This window comes from Bidens hawaiensis, unplaced genomic scaffold (assembly GCF_021521415.1).
Source record: "Bidens hawaiensis isolate Kalapana, Puna unplaced genomic scaffold, B.hawaiensis_p1.1 tig00034209_1, whole genome shotgun sequence".
In the NCBI taxonomy this organism is placed as follows: Eukaryota; Viridiplantae; Streptophyta; class Magnoliopsida; order Asterales; family Asteraceae; genus Bidens; species Bidens hawaiensis.
In genome coordinates this window covers 155,710-175,282 of record NW_027505312.1, presented here as the reverse complement: position 1 = coordinate 175,282, position 19,573 = coordinate 155,710, and the positions used below count along the sequence as shown (strand labels likewise).

Below are 19,573 nucleotides of genomic sequence, written 5' to 3'. Positions count from 1 at the left end.
ATCGTGGAACATACACTTCATTGGAATCCGACACTGCAAAAAACACAAAGCAGTTAGGAAAAGATGATAAAATATATATATAAAATGGGCCAGAAGAACCCTACGCACTTGTAGGGTCAATAACAGGCCGATAGCCGCCGAACCCATCACCTGAACCCAAAGGAAATCCATCCAAGAGGTCAGGCAGATGGGAAGGTGGCAAAGATTGGCGGGAAGCCCCATGCGTACCTGATGGACCGGCCGTCGTTGCCGATGGCGGGGCATGGTAGCAGCCGCCGTGGTCGCCGCCGCAGTCGCTGCCGCGGAAACCGCAGCAATAGTAACCGCCGGCTCGGTGAAGGATGCTGTAAAAATCGCACTCACAGCCGGCGGTGACGTCATCTCGGCTGGAACAGTCGGCTCAAAGGAGTGAGCAACTGAACCAGCGGAAGCAGGCGCAGGCGCCTGGGTCGACGCCTCAGGTAGGCTGACCAAGCCTACCGTCATTGGCGGAGAGGTACTACTCGGCGCCTCACCCTGGAATGCGTCAACATCCACGCCTGCGTAAAGAAGAAAAGTGTTAAAAGATTAAGCTATGAAGATAAAAGCTAAAGGAAAGTTGTACTTACGGGTTTTCTTGAGCCTAAAGGTACGGAGAGGCGGGGACGGACCCGATGGAGCCGGCCTCTTCGCGCCGGTCACCGTCGTCTTCTTTGGCTCTCCGGAGGTGACAGTCGCAACCTCCGGAGCGGTGGTCTTATCACCACCGGGATTCCCCGCCACCTCTTCGCTCTCGGTCTCCGAATCAGACCGAGGCGCTGGATCGGCAGTGGAGGCCTTCTCTTTCCCCTTCCCGCCGGCAGCCTTCTTCTTCCGCACCAACGGAGGACCATCTGCGGATTCCTCATCAGAACATACGATTAGAGGAATTCCAGCAGAGGTTTCAACATTGAGGGGTCGAGGGTCGAAGAGCGCCTTACCTGGCCGACGGGCGCTAAGGATCTCATGGCCTAGCGGATAGACCTCCACGAACCGATCCGCCGTTTGTTCTAGGATGGGCAACTCGTTCTCATCTAGAGCGCGAGTACCCATCCGTGCGGGACCGTCAGCCTCCCGCGGGTTCAGGAGCGACTGCAAGTCGTTCCCCTCTGAAATAAACAAGAAAGAAGTTAGAAGAAATTCAAAATCAACAAAAGGGAAAAAGGCATACCGTAAGGAACAGAGTTCGAACCGTATTCGAGGACGATCGGAATCTTGTGCGCATCAGCCTCCTTCCACACCCGGCTCATCCCCAGCATCACCATCCCGGACTCCGCAAACCGGTAAACCGGAGATTGGACCCGAGATATCTTCGCAAACCATTCCTCCTCCTGGTAGCTGGAGGCGTGAAGGCTGGGAAGTGCCTGCCCGTTCTTGAATTTCATGGCAATGGGGATGGCGCGAGCGGATATGAAGAAGAACTCCCGCTTCCACGAGCGAAGACTGCGCTCGGTCGCGCAGATTTTTAAACCCTTGATTCGGGTTGTCAGGGTATACCACCCCTGGATGCACCTCCAAGTGTAGAAGGTCATCAGGCGGTCAACATAGGGCTCAACGCCCAAAATCCGGCACACCTACTCGAAGTGGCGAATCTTGGCGATCGCCATGGGGTGCAACTCGGTCAAATGAACACCGTGCCTCTCAAGGACACGGTAAACAAACTTTGTCAATGGGAACCTAAGATTCCCATAAACAAAGAATGCTGCATAAACCCCGATCTTGCCTCTGGGGGCATCGTACACAGTATGATGGGGTTCAGGAAACTCAGGCTCGAGAGACTCGAGCATGAACTTCCTGACAACATACCGGTACAGATCGCCAGGCAGAGCACACTGGCACTCGCCAGCAGTACTCTTGTCATCGGCTGTGGATTCAACATCACGAGACGACATCTTGTAAAAGAAGAAAACGATTTCGGGAGAATGCTTGCCTGAAAAGGATGAGTATTCGCCGGAAATCGCTTAAAAGATGAAGAGAAGAGTGAAAGTGTGGATTACAAAGAACCCACTCCCCCTTTATATACTAATCGCAATTAATGCGATGAAATTAATGCGGAAGAGAGAGAAATCGAAGGTGCAATGAAACTATGACGCGTGGCAAAAAGCAAGCTGGCAACAGCTGTTGACAGGACGCATACCATTAATTTCGCGGCCACGCGCCCGAAAAATCGCGCCCACGCGCCTGAAAAAGCGTCTGGAATGACCATGTACTGTCACGTCACCATAACTTCCTGCACGTCCTGACACAGTCAGAAGAAACCGTCGCACGACGTTTCAGAGGTTTGGACTGTTCTTATCCTTTCACCAACTCTTCGAATTTCAAAATTCAAAATTCGAAAAGATTCAAAAGTGAGCGGGAAAATACCCCTTACCTTGGCAATCAAGTAACCATAAGACGGATGCGGGTACAGTGTTAAGGCAAAACCCTTCACATACCTAGCACCCGCAGGGAATTGAAGCCAAGAATAACTTGGCAACCAAGTAACCGTCAGACGGATGCGAGTACAGTGTTAAGGCAAAACCCTTCACATACCTAGCACCCGCAGGGAATTGACGCCAGGAATACCTTAGAAGTAAAGTAACCGTAAGACGAGTGCGGGTACAGTGTCAAGGCAAAACCCTTCACGTACTTAGCACTCTGCAGGGAATTCAAACCAAGAAGGATCTTCTGGGCCATGCTTACGGAAACGTGAATAACATTCCAGCACGACGGGAACGTCGAGAACTATATTGTTTGAAACTCCAAGATGGAATTGGTGGTTTTAGCATAATTGATCACTATGTCGAAAACCACCAAGACCACATGGAGAATCCACACAAGTGGGACTCAACGCTCCTGACGTGCGAGGAGGTTACAAACCTACCCGCTTCACACCCAAAGATCAAGCAGAAAAGTCGGGAATTTCTGCGTGACATCAGGAAAACCGCGGGATGAATCACCACGGAAAACCGAAAAACTAAACCCTTTTCAAAACCCCTTGCTAAGTCCAAAAGTTCACCTCACTTATTAATAATTCATGATAAGAACATTGGACTGGGGGGACTTGAAGAGGTAGGTCCCAGCAGAGCCCAGTTGGACCCGCAAGACTCACCTTGAACAGGGACGTCTGCGCACTGACCAACTGCTCCAGCAGGACCCACCATGCTCAAAGAACCTTACGCGCAGTACGCCAGCTGTACCCGCAGGGAAAGCCTCCCAATGGTGAAGTACCCCGCCTGTTCCCGCAGCTGCGGATACAAGCCATCAGGGAAGGCTACCCGCACTAACAGCAAGGCTACACGCACAAGGCATTCGTTACTTCAGTAGTCACATGAAGGAATGAGCAAGGCGGGAACACTCCCGCCTAAATGAGCCAGTCCGTATGCTTCTGGAAGGTCTTTCGTACTATACCTACTAAGGTATGGGCGGAACAGACAGTTTGACCAGAGCAGCCCATGAACTAATCACAGGGTGACAGCTCACCGACAACAATACGAGGAGGAGCACCCTCTAGTACTGTTTGTCACTATTAGCCGCTGCCTACTCACCAACCCTTACGATGGGACGTGCGCAGCCTACAGTTGGTGGAACAGTGCATAGCCGGCAGTAAAGGAACAGTATACAGCCGACCTTATTACTGTTGGCCGTAACCTATCCACCAACCAGCATGGCATGTGCGTAGTACACTGTTGGTAGAACAGGAATACTATTCAGCAGGCTGTACCTGCTTGGAAACCTACCTTCGGCTATAAATACTCCAACACCTTGGAATGGTAAGGACATCATCTGATATATCAATCTTATCTAGCAATCTCTTAATATACACTTATATTCAGAGCAATCTAGTCTGATTCTCACGCCGGAGGGTGGTCACAAGGAGGAACCCCCCCTTCTCAGTGACGAGCTTACGGTGTCTGTTTTGCAGGTCTCCAGAAGAACAACCTTCTCTGCTGGACCTCATCCCCGTGGGAAACATTACTTAACCCCCAGATTATCTATAATCTGTCCAGGGTTCACTTAGTGTTTCTTCAGTTGGGTTGGGTCGAACGAGTCATAGGTCGAAATGGGTTCGGGTCAAAATGGGTTTGGGTCAGAATGGGTCAACTAAAAAAAGGGTTGAATAAGTTAGGGTCGGAACGAGTCAAAAGGTGTTTTTTTTTTGTTTTTTTTTTAACGAGAATAGCGGTGGAAACATTTTAGTGCTTTTAGATTTTTTTTTTATTTATATTTTGAGTTATGATTTTTTTATTATTTTTTTTGAATTTTTTTAAAGGGTTTCCTATTAATAACAAAAACCCCTCAAAAAAATATTCAAAAATAATAATAAAAAAAGTAATAACTCAAAATATAAATCAAAAATAAAAAAAGTAAAAAAACTAAAGTGTTTCCTTCGTTGTTTTCGTTCCATAAAAAAAACCACCAAGAAATCGAACCAAAACCGAAAATTTGACAGAAATGAAACAAAAAGCCAAAACCCACCCAAATCAACGAAATCAATAAATCGATCAAAACGAAACTAAAAAAACTGAAACCGAACACAAACGAAACTAAAAAACCAAAAACGAGTCCGGAAACAACCAAAAAGAACCAAAACCCAACCTGTCCTGTATGAAAACTCGCGTTGGCTTGAAACCTGAATCGAACCCGTTCCAATCTCAAACTCGTTTCGCGCTGAAACCTGTCTCGTGCGGAAAACCGTTCCGATCGGAAACCTGTCATATTTCCTTAGGACACTAACCCACATCAACCCATTTCTTTGAATATGGCAACCCAATTTGACCAGAAAATTACAAGATGAAATTTCAAATGATCCATTTTGACCCAGTTAGTTAAATCGTTTGACCCAAACCAACCCATTTAATTTTTAAAACAACCCAAATTGTCTCATTTGAAATAGTTTGGGTCAAGATTGCCACCTCTATAGTTAGTTGATTATTTGCTAAATTAATTATCAAATTGATTATTTGCTAGATTAACTATTAAATTATTATTAGTGAATTAATTATTAATTGATCCATTAGTCAACTTTTTTACTTTTAAAGCCTTTTTATTATTATTATTATCATCTAATCTAATGAGATTTGAAACCTCATCTTTAATCATTTTTAAAGGTAAAAACCTTATTTAACTTTTTGATACCATTAGACCAAAGAAAGTCATTCAGTTTGTCTGCTTTAAATATACCAGTTCGGTTTATGGTTCTTAGCAGTATGACCGTTTATAATCTAAAACTTGGAATCAGCCGTATAAACTGAACCGGCAGTATTAACGCTCATTCAATTATTTTTCATTTTAGGAAAATAAAATTACAATGAACGATCCTTATTTTTCATATTGTTATAGTTGTTTGTATTTAGCCTTATAATAATACAAGGGTTAGTACTACATAACACCAACATATACTCATGTATGCTTGAAAAGTCCTTGAACCTACTTTTAGCATAACAAAGTTCTTAAACTCGTCAAAAATACATGAAAAAGTCCCTAATTTTTGGATTTCTAAGCTTGTCTTAGTGTTTCATACTTGTTAAAAAAAAGTTTTTATAACATGCTACCTTTTTGAAAGCTCACAATTTGATATAATGACATAGAGTGTGAAAAGGTGTTAAAACATATATTTATTTTCTTTAATTATACAAAGATCGTATAAATTATTTGATCAAAATGTTGAATATTAGTTCATCAAATATTTACTTTTGTATACCAAGATTAGGTCTTAAGTGATTTTTTTGTACATTGTTGACAAATTGACAAGTTTAGCTACTGTGATTTACTAAATAAATTAGGTGTTTTATGGTGTCTGCTCACAATTAGCATACTAAGTATGAATGCAAAACTAATGTTTTTGTAATAAAGAAATTTAAAAGGTTTGTTCATTTTCAGGTTTTCAAGAAATTTGGAGTGGAGAAATATGATCCGATAAATGAGGAGTTCGACCCAAACAGACATCATGCAGTGTTTCAAGTACCAGATGAGACCAAGTCTCCTGATACTGTTGCAGTTGTTCTTAAGGTATCAAACCCATCCAAATTTGTTAAAAAAACAATTGTATTATGTTGATTTTAATTTTGACTTTTTTTATTTTTATTTTACAGGCAGGATATATGCTCCATGATCGAATTATACGACCTGCTGAAGTTGGTGTGACCATAAAGGCAGGCTAAAATAACAAATGTTGGGTTGATAATGTTTACTCCTACTGATGCTGTTTGAAGATTTTTTTTAAACATTTTGTGGTTTTAGGATCGGGTTAACTTCTTCCTGAGGAAAAGTATTTCAAGTTTTTTTAATAGCTTCATTTTTGTATAACTGTAATAAAATATGGTTACATGGACTCCTGCGTTTCAGTACGACTGTATGTGGGTATAGGGTCAGATATCTTTTCCATTGCTTTAAGTCGGAGTTCTATGGTCAGTTGAAACGAAGCTGGGGTGTCGTTTAACGGTTTGGTTTTTGATGACCAGCAAAGCTGTTTGGATCGGTTAGATGGGCGGTTTTTAGCTAAAACATGCTTGATGAGTATTAAAATCGGCATACTAGTGATCACAAAAATGAAAACAGTGATGCTCGCTTTTATCAACATAACTGACGGTCAAGCATGCCTACTGATTTATAAAAATTGGTTATTCGCTAACAACGTAATAGACAGTTAATTTACATACATTGATCCGAGGCTTCAGTTAATTTATATGCATTGATCTGAAATCTAGTGCGTCGGGTCATTTCCTTTCTAAAAAGATCCAAACATTTATAAAGGGATATGGTCAACTCAAAGCCTCAAAGGCGACTTTCAAACCGTTGTGATTTGAGATCATTTTATGTAAAACACAACCAAACCGACTAACCATGGACTGAAACCACAAACTTTTCCGTTTTCGTTCACATCCCCTGATACACACAAATGACGAAGACACGAGAGAACCAGGGGCTTGGTTATTAGACCTAGAACATAATAAGATACTATCTACAACATAACTAAGGATTAATTGCATGACACTAAGGTTGTACCATAACTACATACACCTACAGGTAGATCATAACTTTATAAGATAACGGTGACAGATAGCTTCAAGATGCAAAACCCTTCTGTGCAGCACTCAGCCACTCACCCAATCCACCGCTTTGTCCTTGTCGGCACCACCTAAATCATGGTCTTCATCCTCATCATCATCATCACCGTCACCATCGTCATCACCAGTATCCAGATCCATGGGTTGGTTGTTCAAGTCTTTGGTGGCTACCTGCAGATTTCAACTTTAGATGCACATTTTATATGCTATACTTAATGAATAACTGGCTGTCTGGCTGCGCCTTGTATCACAATTCTATGAGCCCGAGATTCTTTTTTCCGCTTCTTTTATTACACTCCTTCCTATTCTATTTCTTAATTAAAAAAAGTTAATAAAAATAAAGGCCAGTAATCAATCATATCTCAAAATATCGTTTTATAATTCCTAAATTGTCATCACTAACTGTTTAATATTTCCTAGATTTACTTTAATAAATTGGTTTTAGAGGGTTTTACGCCTTCAAAATACTCTTTTGGTGACTTTCTATTTCCTTTTAAGCCAGCCTTTTGATTTCAAATTTTAACAGTTTTATCCGTTTTTGACCAGACATAAAACATTAACCATGTTTTTCTATTGTTTCACTGAAGTCACTCAAACTACAAAAACAATCCAAGTTTCATATTGTTCCAATTTAAATATCAAAATTAAGTGAACATATATTAAACTTGGTTACTGTTTACTAATTATTCTCTTCAAATTTAACCTGAACTAGGAGGTAATTATGAATAAAAAAAAGTATGTAAATTAACCAAGTTTCATACTTGTTCCCATTTGCGTCATTCAGTTTCAACAATTATGGAAAATTTCCCAAAATCAGAAAAATATGTAAACGTTATTGGCGTTTATAGTTACAAAAACATACTAAGGACTTTATTGTAAATATATTGAAACTTGGTTACTATTTCATAGCCAGCAATCACAATAACAAAGTTGCTGCTTCAGATAAATAAAGTTGGTGAATATGAACAAAAATAATGTTATTTCCGCTTTATTACCTGCGCTTTTGCTGCAAGAACATTGTCAACACTCCTTTTTTCATTATCATCATTCTCTGAAGTTCCTTGAGCAGCAGATTGGCTTGTCTTGCTTCCTTCTTTGACATCAACATCAGACTTATCAGCTTCTTTTTTCTTACTTTCGAGCACAACAATCTACGCAAGTAATTACCAAAGTGATTAGTTACTACAAATAATTAAAAAAGTGGCACTGACCATTTCCAGGATCATGGTAAATTCACTAAATTGTATGCATTGATTAATAACTTAGCAATAGCTATTGTCACTAAAAAAAACATATACGAAAAGGTATTGTCAGCATCTGCTTTATGTTTGAATTTGAATCATATTCTCCACTGAAAAAAAAGGCCTTTTTTCCAAAATGAAACCAGGAAGAGCTGTTTTATCAAGATGATTCTGCACTTTCCGGTGTACTTGGTACGTTGTAAAAGCAAAGGAATCCACACATTTATGTAGGTAGGGGTTTATTCTCCATTAGTGGCAAAATCAGAGCAGCATCCTAGGCTAGAGAATCCAAAATCCACAAAACTCTTATTTTGTCCTAAAGTCAGACTATGGATTTTAATGTGTTTTAGCAAAAACAGAATAAAAATCAGATTTCTAAACAATAGTAGCCTTAATAGTCAGACTATGGATTTTAATGTTTCTTCAATGTTCCACTAAAGTCACACAAAGTATTTGTAACTATAAAACCACACAAGTTTCAATATTGTTCCCCTGTTTTAAATTTTTTTTATAATTGCTAAAATTAAGTGACTTAAATGGACATTTACGAAGCTTGATTACTACCTAAAAAAAACAAGTTTCATAATTGTTTCCATTTTTCATTTGTCATTCAACTTAACTGATATCTCAAATATCGATCCTCGACTGATATCCGATATGTTTCCGCATTAACTGCTCAGGCAATAACCAAATCGAACCGAAAATAACTGATAGCAGTTATCGGTTATTTTTTGTAACCTCGGTTTCATTCATATTTTCATATATTTCTAACTTTTATACCTTCATTTCATGTTTTATACCAAAATTTCATCTGTTTATACCTTCAATGTATTTATGCATGCATTTTATGTATTTCTAAGTAAAAAATTTAGCCCAAGTTTGATTTTGGTTATTAACCAAAATTAACCGAGCCAAGCTGAACCGAAAACCAAAAAACTAACCGAATAAACTGAACCAGAAAAACCGATTGGTTAATTCGGAAAAACCGTCCCCGGCCCTACCACCCCGGTGGGCCTGAACTTTTCTTTTTTAATTTACATATACCTTTTTTTGAAAAAAAAAATGTATTCTTAGTATTTAAACATAATTACACAACTCATTTAAGCCCATTTTTATATAAAAAAAAATTACAACCAAACCATAATTAAGTAAGTCCATTTAATAATTTAAACGTGTAAGCTCGATAAAAAAAACTCTTTACTAAAGGCCCAAAAATATTTAACGATTTTCATTCGAATAACTGAAAAACAATAATAACATAGAAAGAAAGAGAGAATCAACACATAAACCCTAATAAGTCACTCACGGGTGCATAACGAAGCTTCCGTCTCGGGCGGTCTTACGCTACGGCCGGAAGTGGGGTCCACCTTCGAATCCGTACAGTTGAGCCATTGTTGTTGTTAGCAGCCTTAGAATTGGACTTATAGGAAGTGGTGGAAGAAGAAGACGAAGACGAGGAAGAGACATGGACCCACTGCTTCTGCCACCGTCTGACTGGACCGGTGAAGACCGGAGCTGAGCCGTACCGGGAAGACTGACGCCCGGTTCGTGAACCGATACCTTCCATAGAATAAGAATAGAATAGAGAGAGATTGTTGTACGGAGAGAGTGTGTACTTTTACCTTACACAGCTCAACCTCAACCAGTGGAGTATGTTTGCTTGTTTGTTTACAGTTGAAACGATGTCGTCTTGGTTGCTTTTGGAGTGCCACGTGGTGTGTGTTTTTGGACTTGGAGCTTTTGCTTCTAGCAAATCTAGTCCTCTTGGCTTTCTTTTTTACGATTTTGGACACCAAATGTGCAAAGGAAATAAGTTCCAAGGATTATATGTGGCATTCGATCTATATTCATTTGTGATACAATTACAACTTGTCTTTGCTTGTAGTTTTTTTCTCCTTTAAACGGGCTACTGGCTAAATTCACAGCATCGAGATGCACTCGTCTTTCGATCCGGGAAAAACCCTCACCTAAGGCCAACGCCCGTGAACACTCGCCCGAAGGCATGACAGTGCAGTGAGATAAAACTCATTCAGTTCAAGGATCCAACTAGTGAAAGCCACTTAATCGCCTACCCTAGTGCCCCTGAAACTAAATGTTGTGGGCAGGAATTGAGTCTGGATCACATGAAACACCAAGTCTCTTCCTTACCACTCCACCACTAGCTCATTGGTTTTTATATGATATAAAATATCAAAATTTTATCTCTTACAGGTTTGATACCATTGATAAAGACGTTTCACTGATTTTGCAATCATCAGTTTTTTTCCTTATTAAGATGTACATGTTTTTAAGTGAATCACGTAATTATGCTTTTATTTAGTTTCCTATTTTCATTTTGATTTTGTAATTTCAAAATTTTGGCAAATTTTGAATTCAAACAAGAAATTGCCAAACATGAGAAAAACATATAAATATTTTGAAAATCGAATAGTAGCGGTCTCATTCATATAAGATTCCAATTAAAGAATGGAATTATGAACCGTGTTTTTCTTATAAGATTCTATTAAAATTTTAGAACTTAGGGATTTCCCGTGAACCCCCATCACACTATGTAGATTCGCCCCTGACCGGACCGCTAACGTTATCGATTCCCAGTCCAACCGGCCTGTTCGGTCCGGGTTTAAAAACAGACTAGAACTGTAAGTTATAAACTTTACATGATGGGGGCATTTGAAGATTTTTAAAGCTTGAATTAAATTTGGAAGTCCTATTGGCAAGGTTAGCCCAACAACTTAACTATTATTATAAGGCTAAATTACGATTTTAAACAGATTCAATGTTTCTAAAGAACTATTTGGTTTCAAAAAACTTGTATTCTAATAAATTCGGTATTCTATGTGGAAGACTACACGGACCGTATTAGGGTTTGGAAATAACTGGCGCGGTTCGTGTCATTGAGTCATCACAGGCTTTCAAAAACATAAGTTATATGAACCATATTAGGGTTCTAAAATACATCACACGGTCCATGTGACGACGAAATCACAGATTCTGAAATCATAGACCCCATACTAACCATATTAGGGTTCATGGAAATGTTACACGGTCCATGAAAGCAGGTACCCAAAACTTATTATGCGTCACGAATACATGTGCAAGTACTCGCATTCACTTTCAATGTACTAATATTGGCACAACTATATTTGTATGTAATATAGTACAGAAACATAGTGACAAGAGTCAAATACAATGGTAAAGTTCTTCACATTTTGCATTATTCATTACTAATTACTATAACCACTTGCCAATTACATGATCCTAATTGAAGGGTATTTTGGTCATTTACGCCAATACATTTGAATTAATCATGTTGGTAGGGGCTTTTCTGTCAGCAGTCCACCCACATCCATCCTCCATGATTTGTCAACCAAAGGTGCTAATTCTCTGCAATTATGGCAAATATACAAAGTATACAAAATCAATAACTGAGAAAATCTACTACAATAGATGTTTTAAATTTATATGTTCATATATGCTTCTTGTGGAACTTCTTGGTTTAATAAAACAGATCATTTTAACCTACAAACTTAATAACAGCTGTAAGATGAAAAATTGACCAAAATGTGTTGAAGAAAAATGAAAAAACTACTTACTTAAGATCATGGCTTACAACAAGTATAGTCAACTCTTTTTTTAAATTCTTGAGCAGTTTAACGACATCCGCACGTGCTTTCCAATCTAAATGAATACTCAACAATGATGTGAGTTTAAACTAATAATGAAGGTGTATATGATCACAGTTACTATTTAACAACTAACTGTATCAAACTTGAAATAAAATAATACATTTTTATATGTTCTGCTTTAAAATCAGATATATGAAAAAAAAAATATTAGGAAAGATAATGCATTTTCCATACCAAGACCAGCTAGAGGCTCATCAAGTACCAGCAGTTCTGGAGTTTGTACCTGAGTTAGGTCGACAAATAAATAAAAGAGGTCAAATTCAATATATCATAAGTAGATGATAAATCAGAATTATAAATGTGGGATCCAAATAGGTAAGCGTTTATTTAATAAATGAATGAACATGAACAAACACTTGTGTTCGTTTAATTAAGCAAGTGAACATGAACACATGTTTTGTTCTTTCATTTATGTTCGTGAATGTTCGTTCATTTACGCCCGTTTATTGTTGGGTTCGTAGGCCTTGTTGGCCCGGTTTATTATATGAAGTCAAAAGAGGAGACGGGTGTGGGCGGTCGGGCCCAAGCCCGGCCCGGTTTAGATTTCTTGCATAATAATTTACTAACCCTAGTTCAGTCTCTATATAAACAACATTATGTACTTGTAATATTTGTCACTCAATAAAGATATACCTAGTTGCCACCCGTTGACGTAGATCAGTTTAAACCGAACCACGTTAAATCCTCGTGTTCGTTTATTGCTTTCGTGTCGTGTTCGGTTTCATGTGTGCGTTTAATCCTAACAAGTGGTATCTAGAGCTTAGGTTCGGATCACACGAAGAACACGGTGAACCAGTTCCGCGTGTCGCCGCCGCACCAGTGATCGGAGCTAGGGTTCCGCCGCGTTACCGCTAACTGCTGCTAGGGTTTCGCTGCCACCAGTTGCCACAGGTTAGATTCAGGTTGTCGATCTAGGTTTTCGGTGTTGGCAGCTAGCCGACGTATCCAGCGATTGACCGGAAGGTTGAAAAGAAGGCAGAAGTTTTGCGAGTCGAGATCCTACTTTGCAAAGTACGAGTCAATAACAGCGAATCAAGATCCTATTTTCGTTGAAGAACAGTTTCAAGTCAGAAGAAATTTAAAGAAACTTAGAACCAGTGCCAACCGCGTTTGTCAGGTTTATCGTTTCAGTTTAAAGTTTCGGTTTCTGATTTACAGTTCGTTATTCCGCTGCGGGTTAAATAGGTTGATTGTTTAACAGAGTTCAGTAGAACAATCGTTAAGTTCAGGCTCGTGTTGCTGTTTCTGTCTCTGTTTTTTTATCCAGTTTTTCGTTTTAGTCATTGTTATGGCAGAAGACGGAAAGGTTTCGATACAGAAGTTTGACGGACAGAAGTTCGGTTGGTGGAAGATGCAGATTGAGGCACTACTTTGTCAGAAAGACCTGGATGTAGTGCTTGAGGATGAAAAACCAGAAAAGTTGTCAGAAGCAGATTGGAAGAAGTTAGACAAGAAAGCTAGAGCTTGTATTACTTTGTCGTTGTCGGAAGATGTGGCGTTTAACATCATGAAAGAAACCACAGCACGTGGTATGATGGAGGCGCTATCCAACATGTATGAGAAGCCTTCGGCAGCGAATAAAGCCTATCTTATCCGAGAGCTAGTGACAACAAGAATGAAAGAGGGTGGGTCAGTTACAACTCATATCAATAATCTTAATTCGATCTTGTCCCGCTTAGTGTCAGTTGACATTAAGTTTGATGATGAAGTTCAAGGCCTCTTGTTATTATCCTCTTTGCCCGACAGTTGGTCGCAAACAGTGACTGCAGTTTGTAGTTCGTCTACAAATATTACTTTCGATGGGATTCGAGATCTGATTCTGGGAGAGGATTCAAGACGCAGAAGTTCAGGTGAATCATCAGGCAATATGCTAGTCACAGAAGGTAGAGGTAGGGGAAAACAGCGAGGCAGTGGGAGCAGGAAGAGGAGTCAGTCTAAGACTCGTAAGGATATTGAATGTTGGGGTTGTAAAGAGAAATGACACTTCAGGAATCAGTGTCCGAATGGTAAGAAAGAGGTGAACGTTACAGAAGACGACACAGATGACGGGGTCAGTAGTGATGAGGCTTTGGTTTGTAGTGTTGAGAGTAGCGTTGATGCTTGGGTGATGGATTCTGGTGCATCGTTTCATGCCACTCACTGTAGTGAAACGATGAAGAATCTTAAATTTGGGGATTTTGGAAAGGTTCGACTAGCGAATGATGATATTTTAGAGGTTACGGGCATGGGAGACGTTGATTTGATAACTTCAGCCGGTACTTCTTGGACTTTGAAAGACGTGAGGGTTATTCCAAGTTTGAAGAAACGTTTGATTTCAGTTGGGCAGTTGGATGACCAAGGGCACGATGTTAAGTTCGGGAATGGGCAGTGGAAAGTAGTCAAAGGGAATCTCGTGGTTGCTCGTGGCAAGAAAATGGGTTCGTTGTATATGGTTGATATGTCACCGAAAGGAGTGGATCCAGTTTTGGTGAAAGACAAAGTCCGGTTCACAGAATCTCGTGGGCAGAAGAAGGTTCGTTTTGCAAGTAACAAACCCAGAGCCAAAGTGAAGATTCAGGATGAACGAGCTAGGAAGGTTAAATCAGTTGGGGGACATCGTGACAGTGGGAGCACAGATCGTGTTTCAGTTACAGTTCCAGGTCGACAGTGGATTAAGAAAACCAGTATTCCAGCTGTAAAAGTCTCTCCAATGAATTACTTGCTGAATATGGAGAGTGTTTGTTCTCAGGTTATCTCAGGATCCGGTAGTTCGTTACAGTGGGAGCCGGTAGGGACAGAGAATGGGTCAGGGGCAGTTTCAGCCGTGACTGACGTGTTGGAGCTCCGGGGAGCTTCAACGGGCCTTCAGGTTAATTGATGAGAAGGCGGTGGCAACTAGAAGAAGTTTAATGTTCAGATTACAGAAGTACAATCAGGAGTGCAGACGAGAGTACTCAAGGCCTCCGAGTGGGAGATTGTTGGGTTCGTAGGCCTTGTTGGCCCGGTTTATTATATGAAGTCAAAAGAGGAGACGGGTGTGGGCGGTCGGGCCCAAGCCCGGCCCGGTTTAGATTTCTTGCATAATAATTTACTAACCCTAGTTCAGTCTCTATATAAACAACATTATGTACTTGTAATATTTGTCACTCAATAAAGATATACCTAGTTGCCACCCGTGGACGTAGGTCAGTTTAGACCGAACCACGTTAAATCCTCGTGTTCGTTTATTGCTTTCGTGTCGTGTTCAGTTTCGTGTGTGCGTTTAATCCTAACATTTATCTATGTCCATTTATGCTCGTTTACATATTAAATAGAAAATAATTAAATATTATCTAGATGAGTCATCTACTTGATGTTTGATATTTGTTTGTTTGTTTTCATTTACAAGTTAATTTAAGTTCGTTTATGTTTGTTGATGTTCATTTGCGTTTGTTCATATATGTTCATTTATGTTCGTTTATCTTTGTACAATTATGTTCATTTATGTTCGTGAACTATCCGTTTAGATTTAAACGAATGAACATGAACACAAATATTTGTCTATTAAGTGTTCATGTTCGTTCTGTTTGTTTGCATGCCTAGCCAGGCTGGAAAACCTGCCAGACTAACATTATTTATATTTTGTAAATATTTTATCATACTAGATTTTAAAATTAAAAGTGGCACACAATGTTTTAGGCATTAATTATCTTCATAAAATACTAATATATATTATTATAAATTTTTTCTATTACGATGCAGTAAGAACTTACAAGATTATTAAATTAAGCGATTTAAGAGGTTTAAGCACTTAAAACGCCTTGGTCCACTTTCTATGTTGCAACAGTTTAGCCATTGGAGACCCTAATTGAGCCATTTTAAGGTATATGAAACCTCTAATAAATATTTAAGATCCACAGGGGTTGGTCAATTACCAGCTGAACAGCAAGAGCAAGGCGTCGTTTGTAGCCACCACTTAAGGAGTTTGGATTTTTGTCCAAAGCAATCCCATTTAGACCAACCTAACAGTTCAAGTTGCATTAGCAAATTGAGTTGGTGTGTTAAAGGTACATGTCATAACCATGAACATAGAGAAAGTTCAGTTCAAACTAAGGGGTAAATACCGACCGAAGTGATAGCTCTTTCAAGTCTTCTAGCAATAAGTTCTTTAACTTTAAGGTCACTTTTCTGTCTAGGCAACCCAAATGTAATTTCATCAAAAACATTATCTGCCACAAAGTACCTGTTTCAAAATAGCTAACCTTAGACAATATCATATGTGTTTGCACAAAAATGAGTTGTGAATAACTATACATAGTACTCCTTAATTTCAGTTATGTGGTTAGCATAGTTTCTAAAGTCTAAACAAATGCATTTAGAATAATGTCATCTTCTATGAGTTCCTTTTTATTTTTCTAACACATATTGATTGTTTCCAGATATACCAAGGTTATCGTTTAATCACCGAGAAGTTTAAAGAGAATATTTATATAATCTTTACACACTAAAAAATCAATTAGAAAAATCTATGATGAAAAGTGGAAGAAAAAAATAGCAATACCTTTCAGGAAACTGAAAAACAATACCAACTTTTTCCGGAGATAATGGCACAGGAGGCTGGATTGGGCTGCCATCATCACTGTATCGTTGAATATGAATGGAGCCTGATGTTGGTTTAGTTAGCCCTGCAATAAGCTGAATAAAGGAATCAAAAGAAAACGCAAATGGATAGAAAAAAATACATAAAAATCCAAAAAAAAGCAAGCACATTTAGAATGCAGTCTCGGAAACGAACCTGCAAAAGGGTAGTCTTTCCACTACCACTTCGTCCAAAAATCATTCCGAAACTGTAGCAAGCAGAGATAGTTAATGCATAGCTAAAGATCCATAGCATAGGTTAAAAGCCCGAAAAATGGTGTTCAGATTTGCTTCTGCTGTTTAATATCGTAATAACAAAATATCAGTTGTTAAGAGTACTTGAAAAGTTTGATTATTTATGTACTGAAGAGATAAATTAAAAAGAATCAGATAACAGTTTTGAGAAAAAAAACTAACTGATTATTTTATCCAAGATAACTACACAATCAAAATCAGTTGTCTCCATCTAAACACCAGGGCTGTTTGTCAATCTTGTGTTGAATCATTAAGATGTTTGCGTGAGCTTTTAAAAACTGTTTATTTGATTTTTGCAAAGTAAAAGCTATTTGGTAAAGCTTCAGTTTAAAGCTTGAAAAGCTTCAAATTGGAGCCTTTCATAATTGCTTTTGCTATTCAAAAAGCGGATAGCAAATAAGCAGTTTTTAGAAGCTCAGCCAAACACCCCCTAAGATGCCTTACTGATTAAGAGGTAGCATCTGAAACATTCGACATGTCTATGAAACTTAACCATTAAGAGGCTCCATCAACCATTAAGAGGTGTCTTTTTAGCGAACCAAACACACTCTACCTCTGACTGATTCAGAGGGAACCTCTTAATGGAATCATTAAGAGGCTACCAAACAGCCTAGTTGTGGTTACTTGTTGTTTGAAAAAATGATGACAAGATAATCGGGCGGTCCGAAACAGAATACACATGTACCTTTTCTCTGGAAGAGTAAAAGTGACGTCATTTAAAAGGTTAATCTGAGTCCCAGGAGGTCTGTATTTAATATCCCTTGCCTATAGGAACAACAATTGTCAAGCTTCAAAAACCGCTTGAGAACAATATCGTGCACATAATTGTTAGGCTTGCGTTATACAAGCACCACCTTGGTTATCCAGACACCACTTGAGACCTATACGAGTCGTAAAGGACTTGAATTGTGTCAGTTTGTGTCGAAATGCCTTTGTTTCTGTTTCTGGTGCCTCGTATAGCTCCATACGAACTCTACAGCTCGTATAGACACAAATTTATACTGCAAACTGATTCTATACGGGTTGTGTAGAACCTTTATGATTATTGATTCGTATAGGCTTTATGTTGTATACGAGCCCTATACAACTCATATACGGCTATCTGGGTCGTAATGGCGTATAGGTTGCAAAAAGTTGTTCCCTTATGCGTGTATGAGTCATGGGGGTGGTGTTTGTATATAACATCATCCCAATTGTTTTCTAAAGTTAAAACTGCTATGAGTTTGTGTAAATGAAAATAGGTGACATTGTCCATGGTTTGTTGTAAACAGCAACATGAGAGTCTAATTACCAGTAATGTAGGCGCTACTGGATTGAAATTGATATGAATATGAAAATTTTCAAATATAATATACCAATATAAAATTTTCGATTCTGACCAAATAACGATTAAACGGGGATTAAGTTGGGGATTTTTACAACCATGCTAGTTAGTAGCTAATTCATTCATAATAGTAGTGCTTAACTAACAGTATGCTTGCTAACTTACGTCAATCAATTAATGGTAAAATGAAGTTTAAAGAAAGAGGGAGAGTGAAGTTACATGAAAACAGGAACGGTGGCATGAGACCTGGAATGATGTAGTAGTATTATTATTACTATTATATGAATATAATAAATTAGAATGATTGGATAATGAATTGAGTTTTGGAAGATAGAGGGGAATCATCGCCATTTCCCACCGACTGATGGTCAGTAGAGTCTTGAAATGACTACTGAATGAGATTTAGCATTTTCTTGGTTAGGTTTGATGGATGGTTCAGGTCGGTCAAATGGTCAATAACAATAAATAAATAAACATAGTTATCATAAATTAAAAAACGAAAAGTATTCTATCAAAACATTATATTTAAGTGAAAATAAGCATTCCGTTAATGCGTTCGTCTCACATAATGAAATGGCATTGAATTGGAATTTGCATAGGATTTGGAATTAGAAGGAATTGGATTTCGAATCTGAACATTTCAATGGGAATTGGAATTTGAAGGAATTGAAATCCAATTCTCCAATTCCATTCTTGGTGTGTTCGTTTGACAAATAAATTAGAATCGAGTTTTTTATTTAACGAGGATAACGATGGAAACATTTTTGCTTTTTTTGATTTTTTGTTTTTTATTTATATTTTATGTTACCCGTTTGTCTTCTGTTTTGATGTAATCCAAAAGGTCTTTAAAGATTATACAAAACTTTTTGGAGCCCAAGGTCTTGAGGGCCAGAAGTTGGCTTAAAAAAAAATATATGTTATGATTTTTTTTATTATTAGTTTTTGAATTATTTTAGGGGTTTTCTATTAAGATCAAAAACTCTTCAAAAAAGTATTCAAAAATAATAATAAAAAATTCATAACTCAAAATATCAATCGAAAACAAAAAAATTACAAAAAAAACAAAATATTTTATTCGTTGTTCTCGTAAAAAAATAAAAAATAAAATAAAATAAAAACTCGGGAAAAGATTCCAACGAATTCACTTGAAATCCTCCACATTTTGGAAGGATTCAGAATCCCTTTATTTATAGGAATTTGAAGGAATTGAATTCCAATTCCAATTCCTTGACAACCGAACACACCAAAAGAAAATTAAGATTTCAATTCCAATGAAACGAACACACCATGCCATAGGATTTTATTCCAATTCTTTTGAAATCTCATGAATCATGTGAAACGAACACGCTTAATAGATTAAAATTCGTTCTAGATTTATGCTAGGAGGAAACCATAACGCAGGCT

At 38.5% G+C, this 19,573-nt stretch overlaps 1 protein-coding gene and 1 long non-coding RNA gene across 2 annotated transcripts; both read right to left on the bottom strand.

Annotated features, from left to right (window-relative positions):
- Positions 1 to 7,105: 7,105 nt before the first annotated feature.
- Positions 7,106 to 9,657, bottom strand: LOC143612309 (uncharacterized). The gene is made up of 3 exons (XR_013149922.1): positions 9,615 to 9,657; positions 8,063 to 8,218; positions 7,106 to 7,238 (listed from the first exon to the last, which is right to left on the bottom strand). It is a non-coding gene; the product is annotated as an uncharacterized LOC143612309 (long non-coding RNA).
- Positions 9,658 to 11,587: 1,930 nt separating this feature from the next.
- LOC143612307 (ABC transporter I family member 11, chloroplastic-like) lies at positions 11,588 to 18,444 on the bottom strand. Its single transcript, XM_077086330.1, has 9 exons — positions 18,389 to 18,444; positions 17,531 to 17,610; positions 16,748 to 16,799; positions 16,514 to 16,647; positions 16,081 to 16,195; positions 15,888 to 15,974; positions 12,169 to 12,217; positions 11,902 to 11,986; positions 11,588 to 11,692 (listed from the first exon to the last, which is right to left on the bottom strand). The coding sequence occupies exons 3-9, from the start codon at positions 16,790 to 16,792 to the stop codon at positions 11,614 to 11,616; spliced, it is 594 nt and encodes a 197-aa protein (XP_076942445.1). The 5' UTR covers positions 16,793 to 16,799; positions 17,531 to 17,610; positions 18,389 to 18,444; the 3' UTR covers positions 11,588 to 11,613.
- Between the last annotated feature and the right edge of the window lie 1,129 nt (positions 18,445 to 19,573).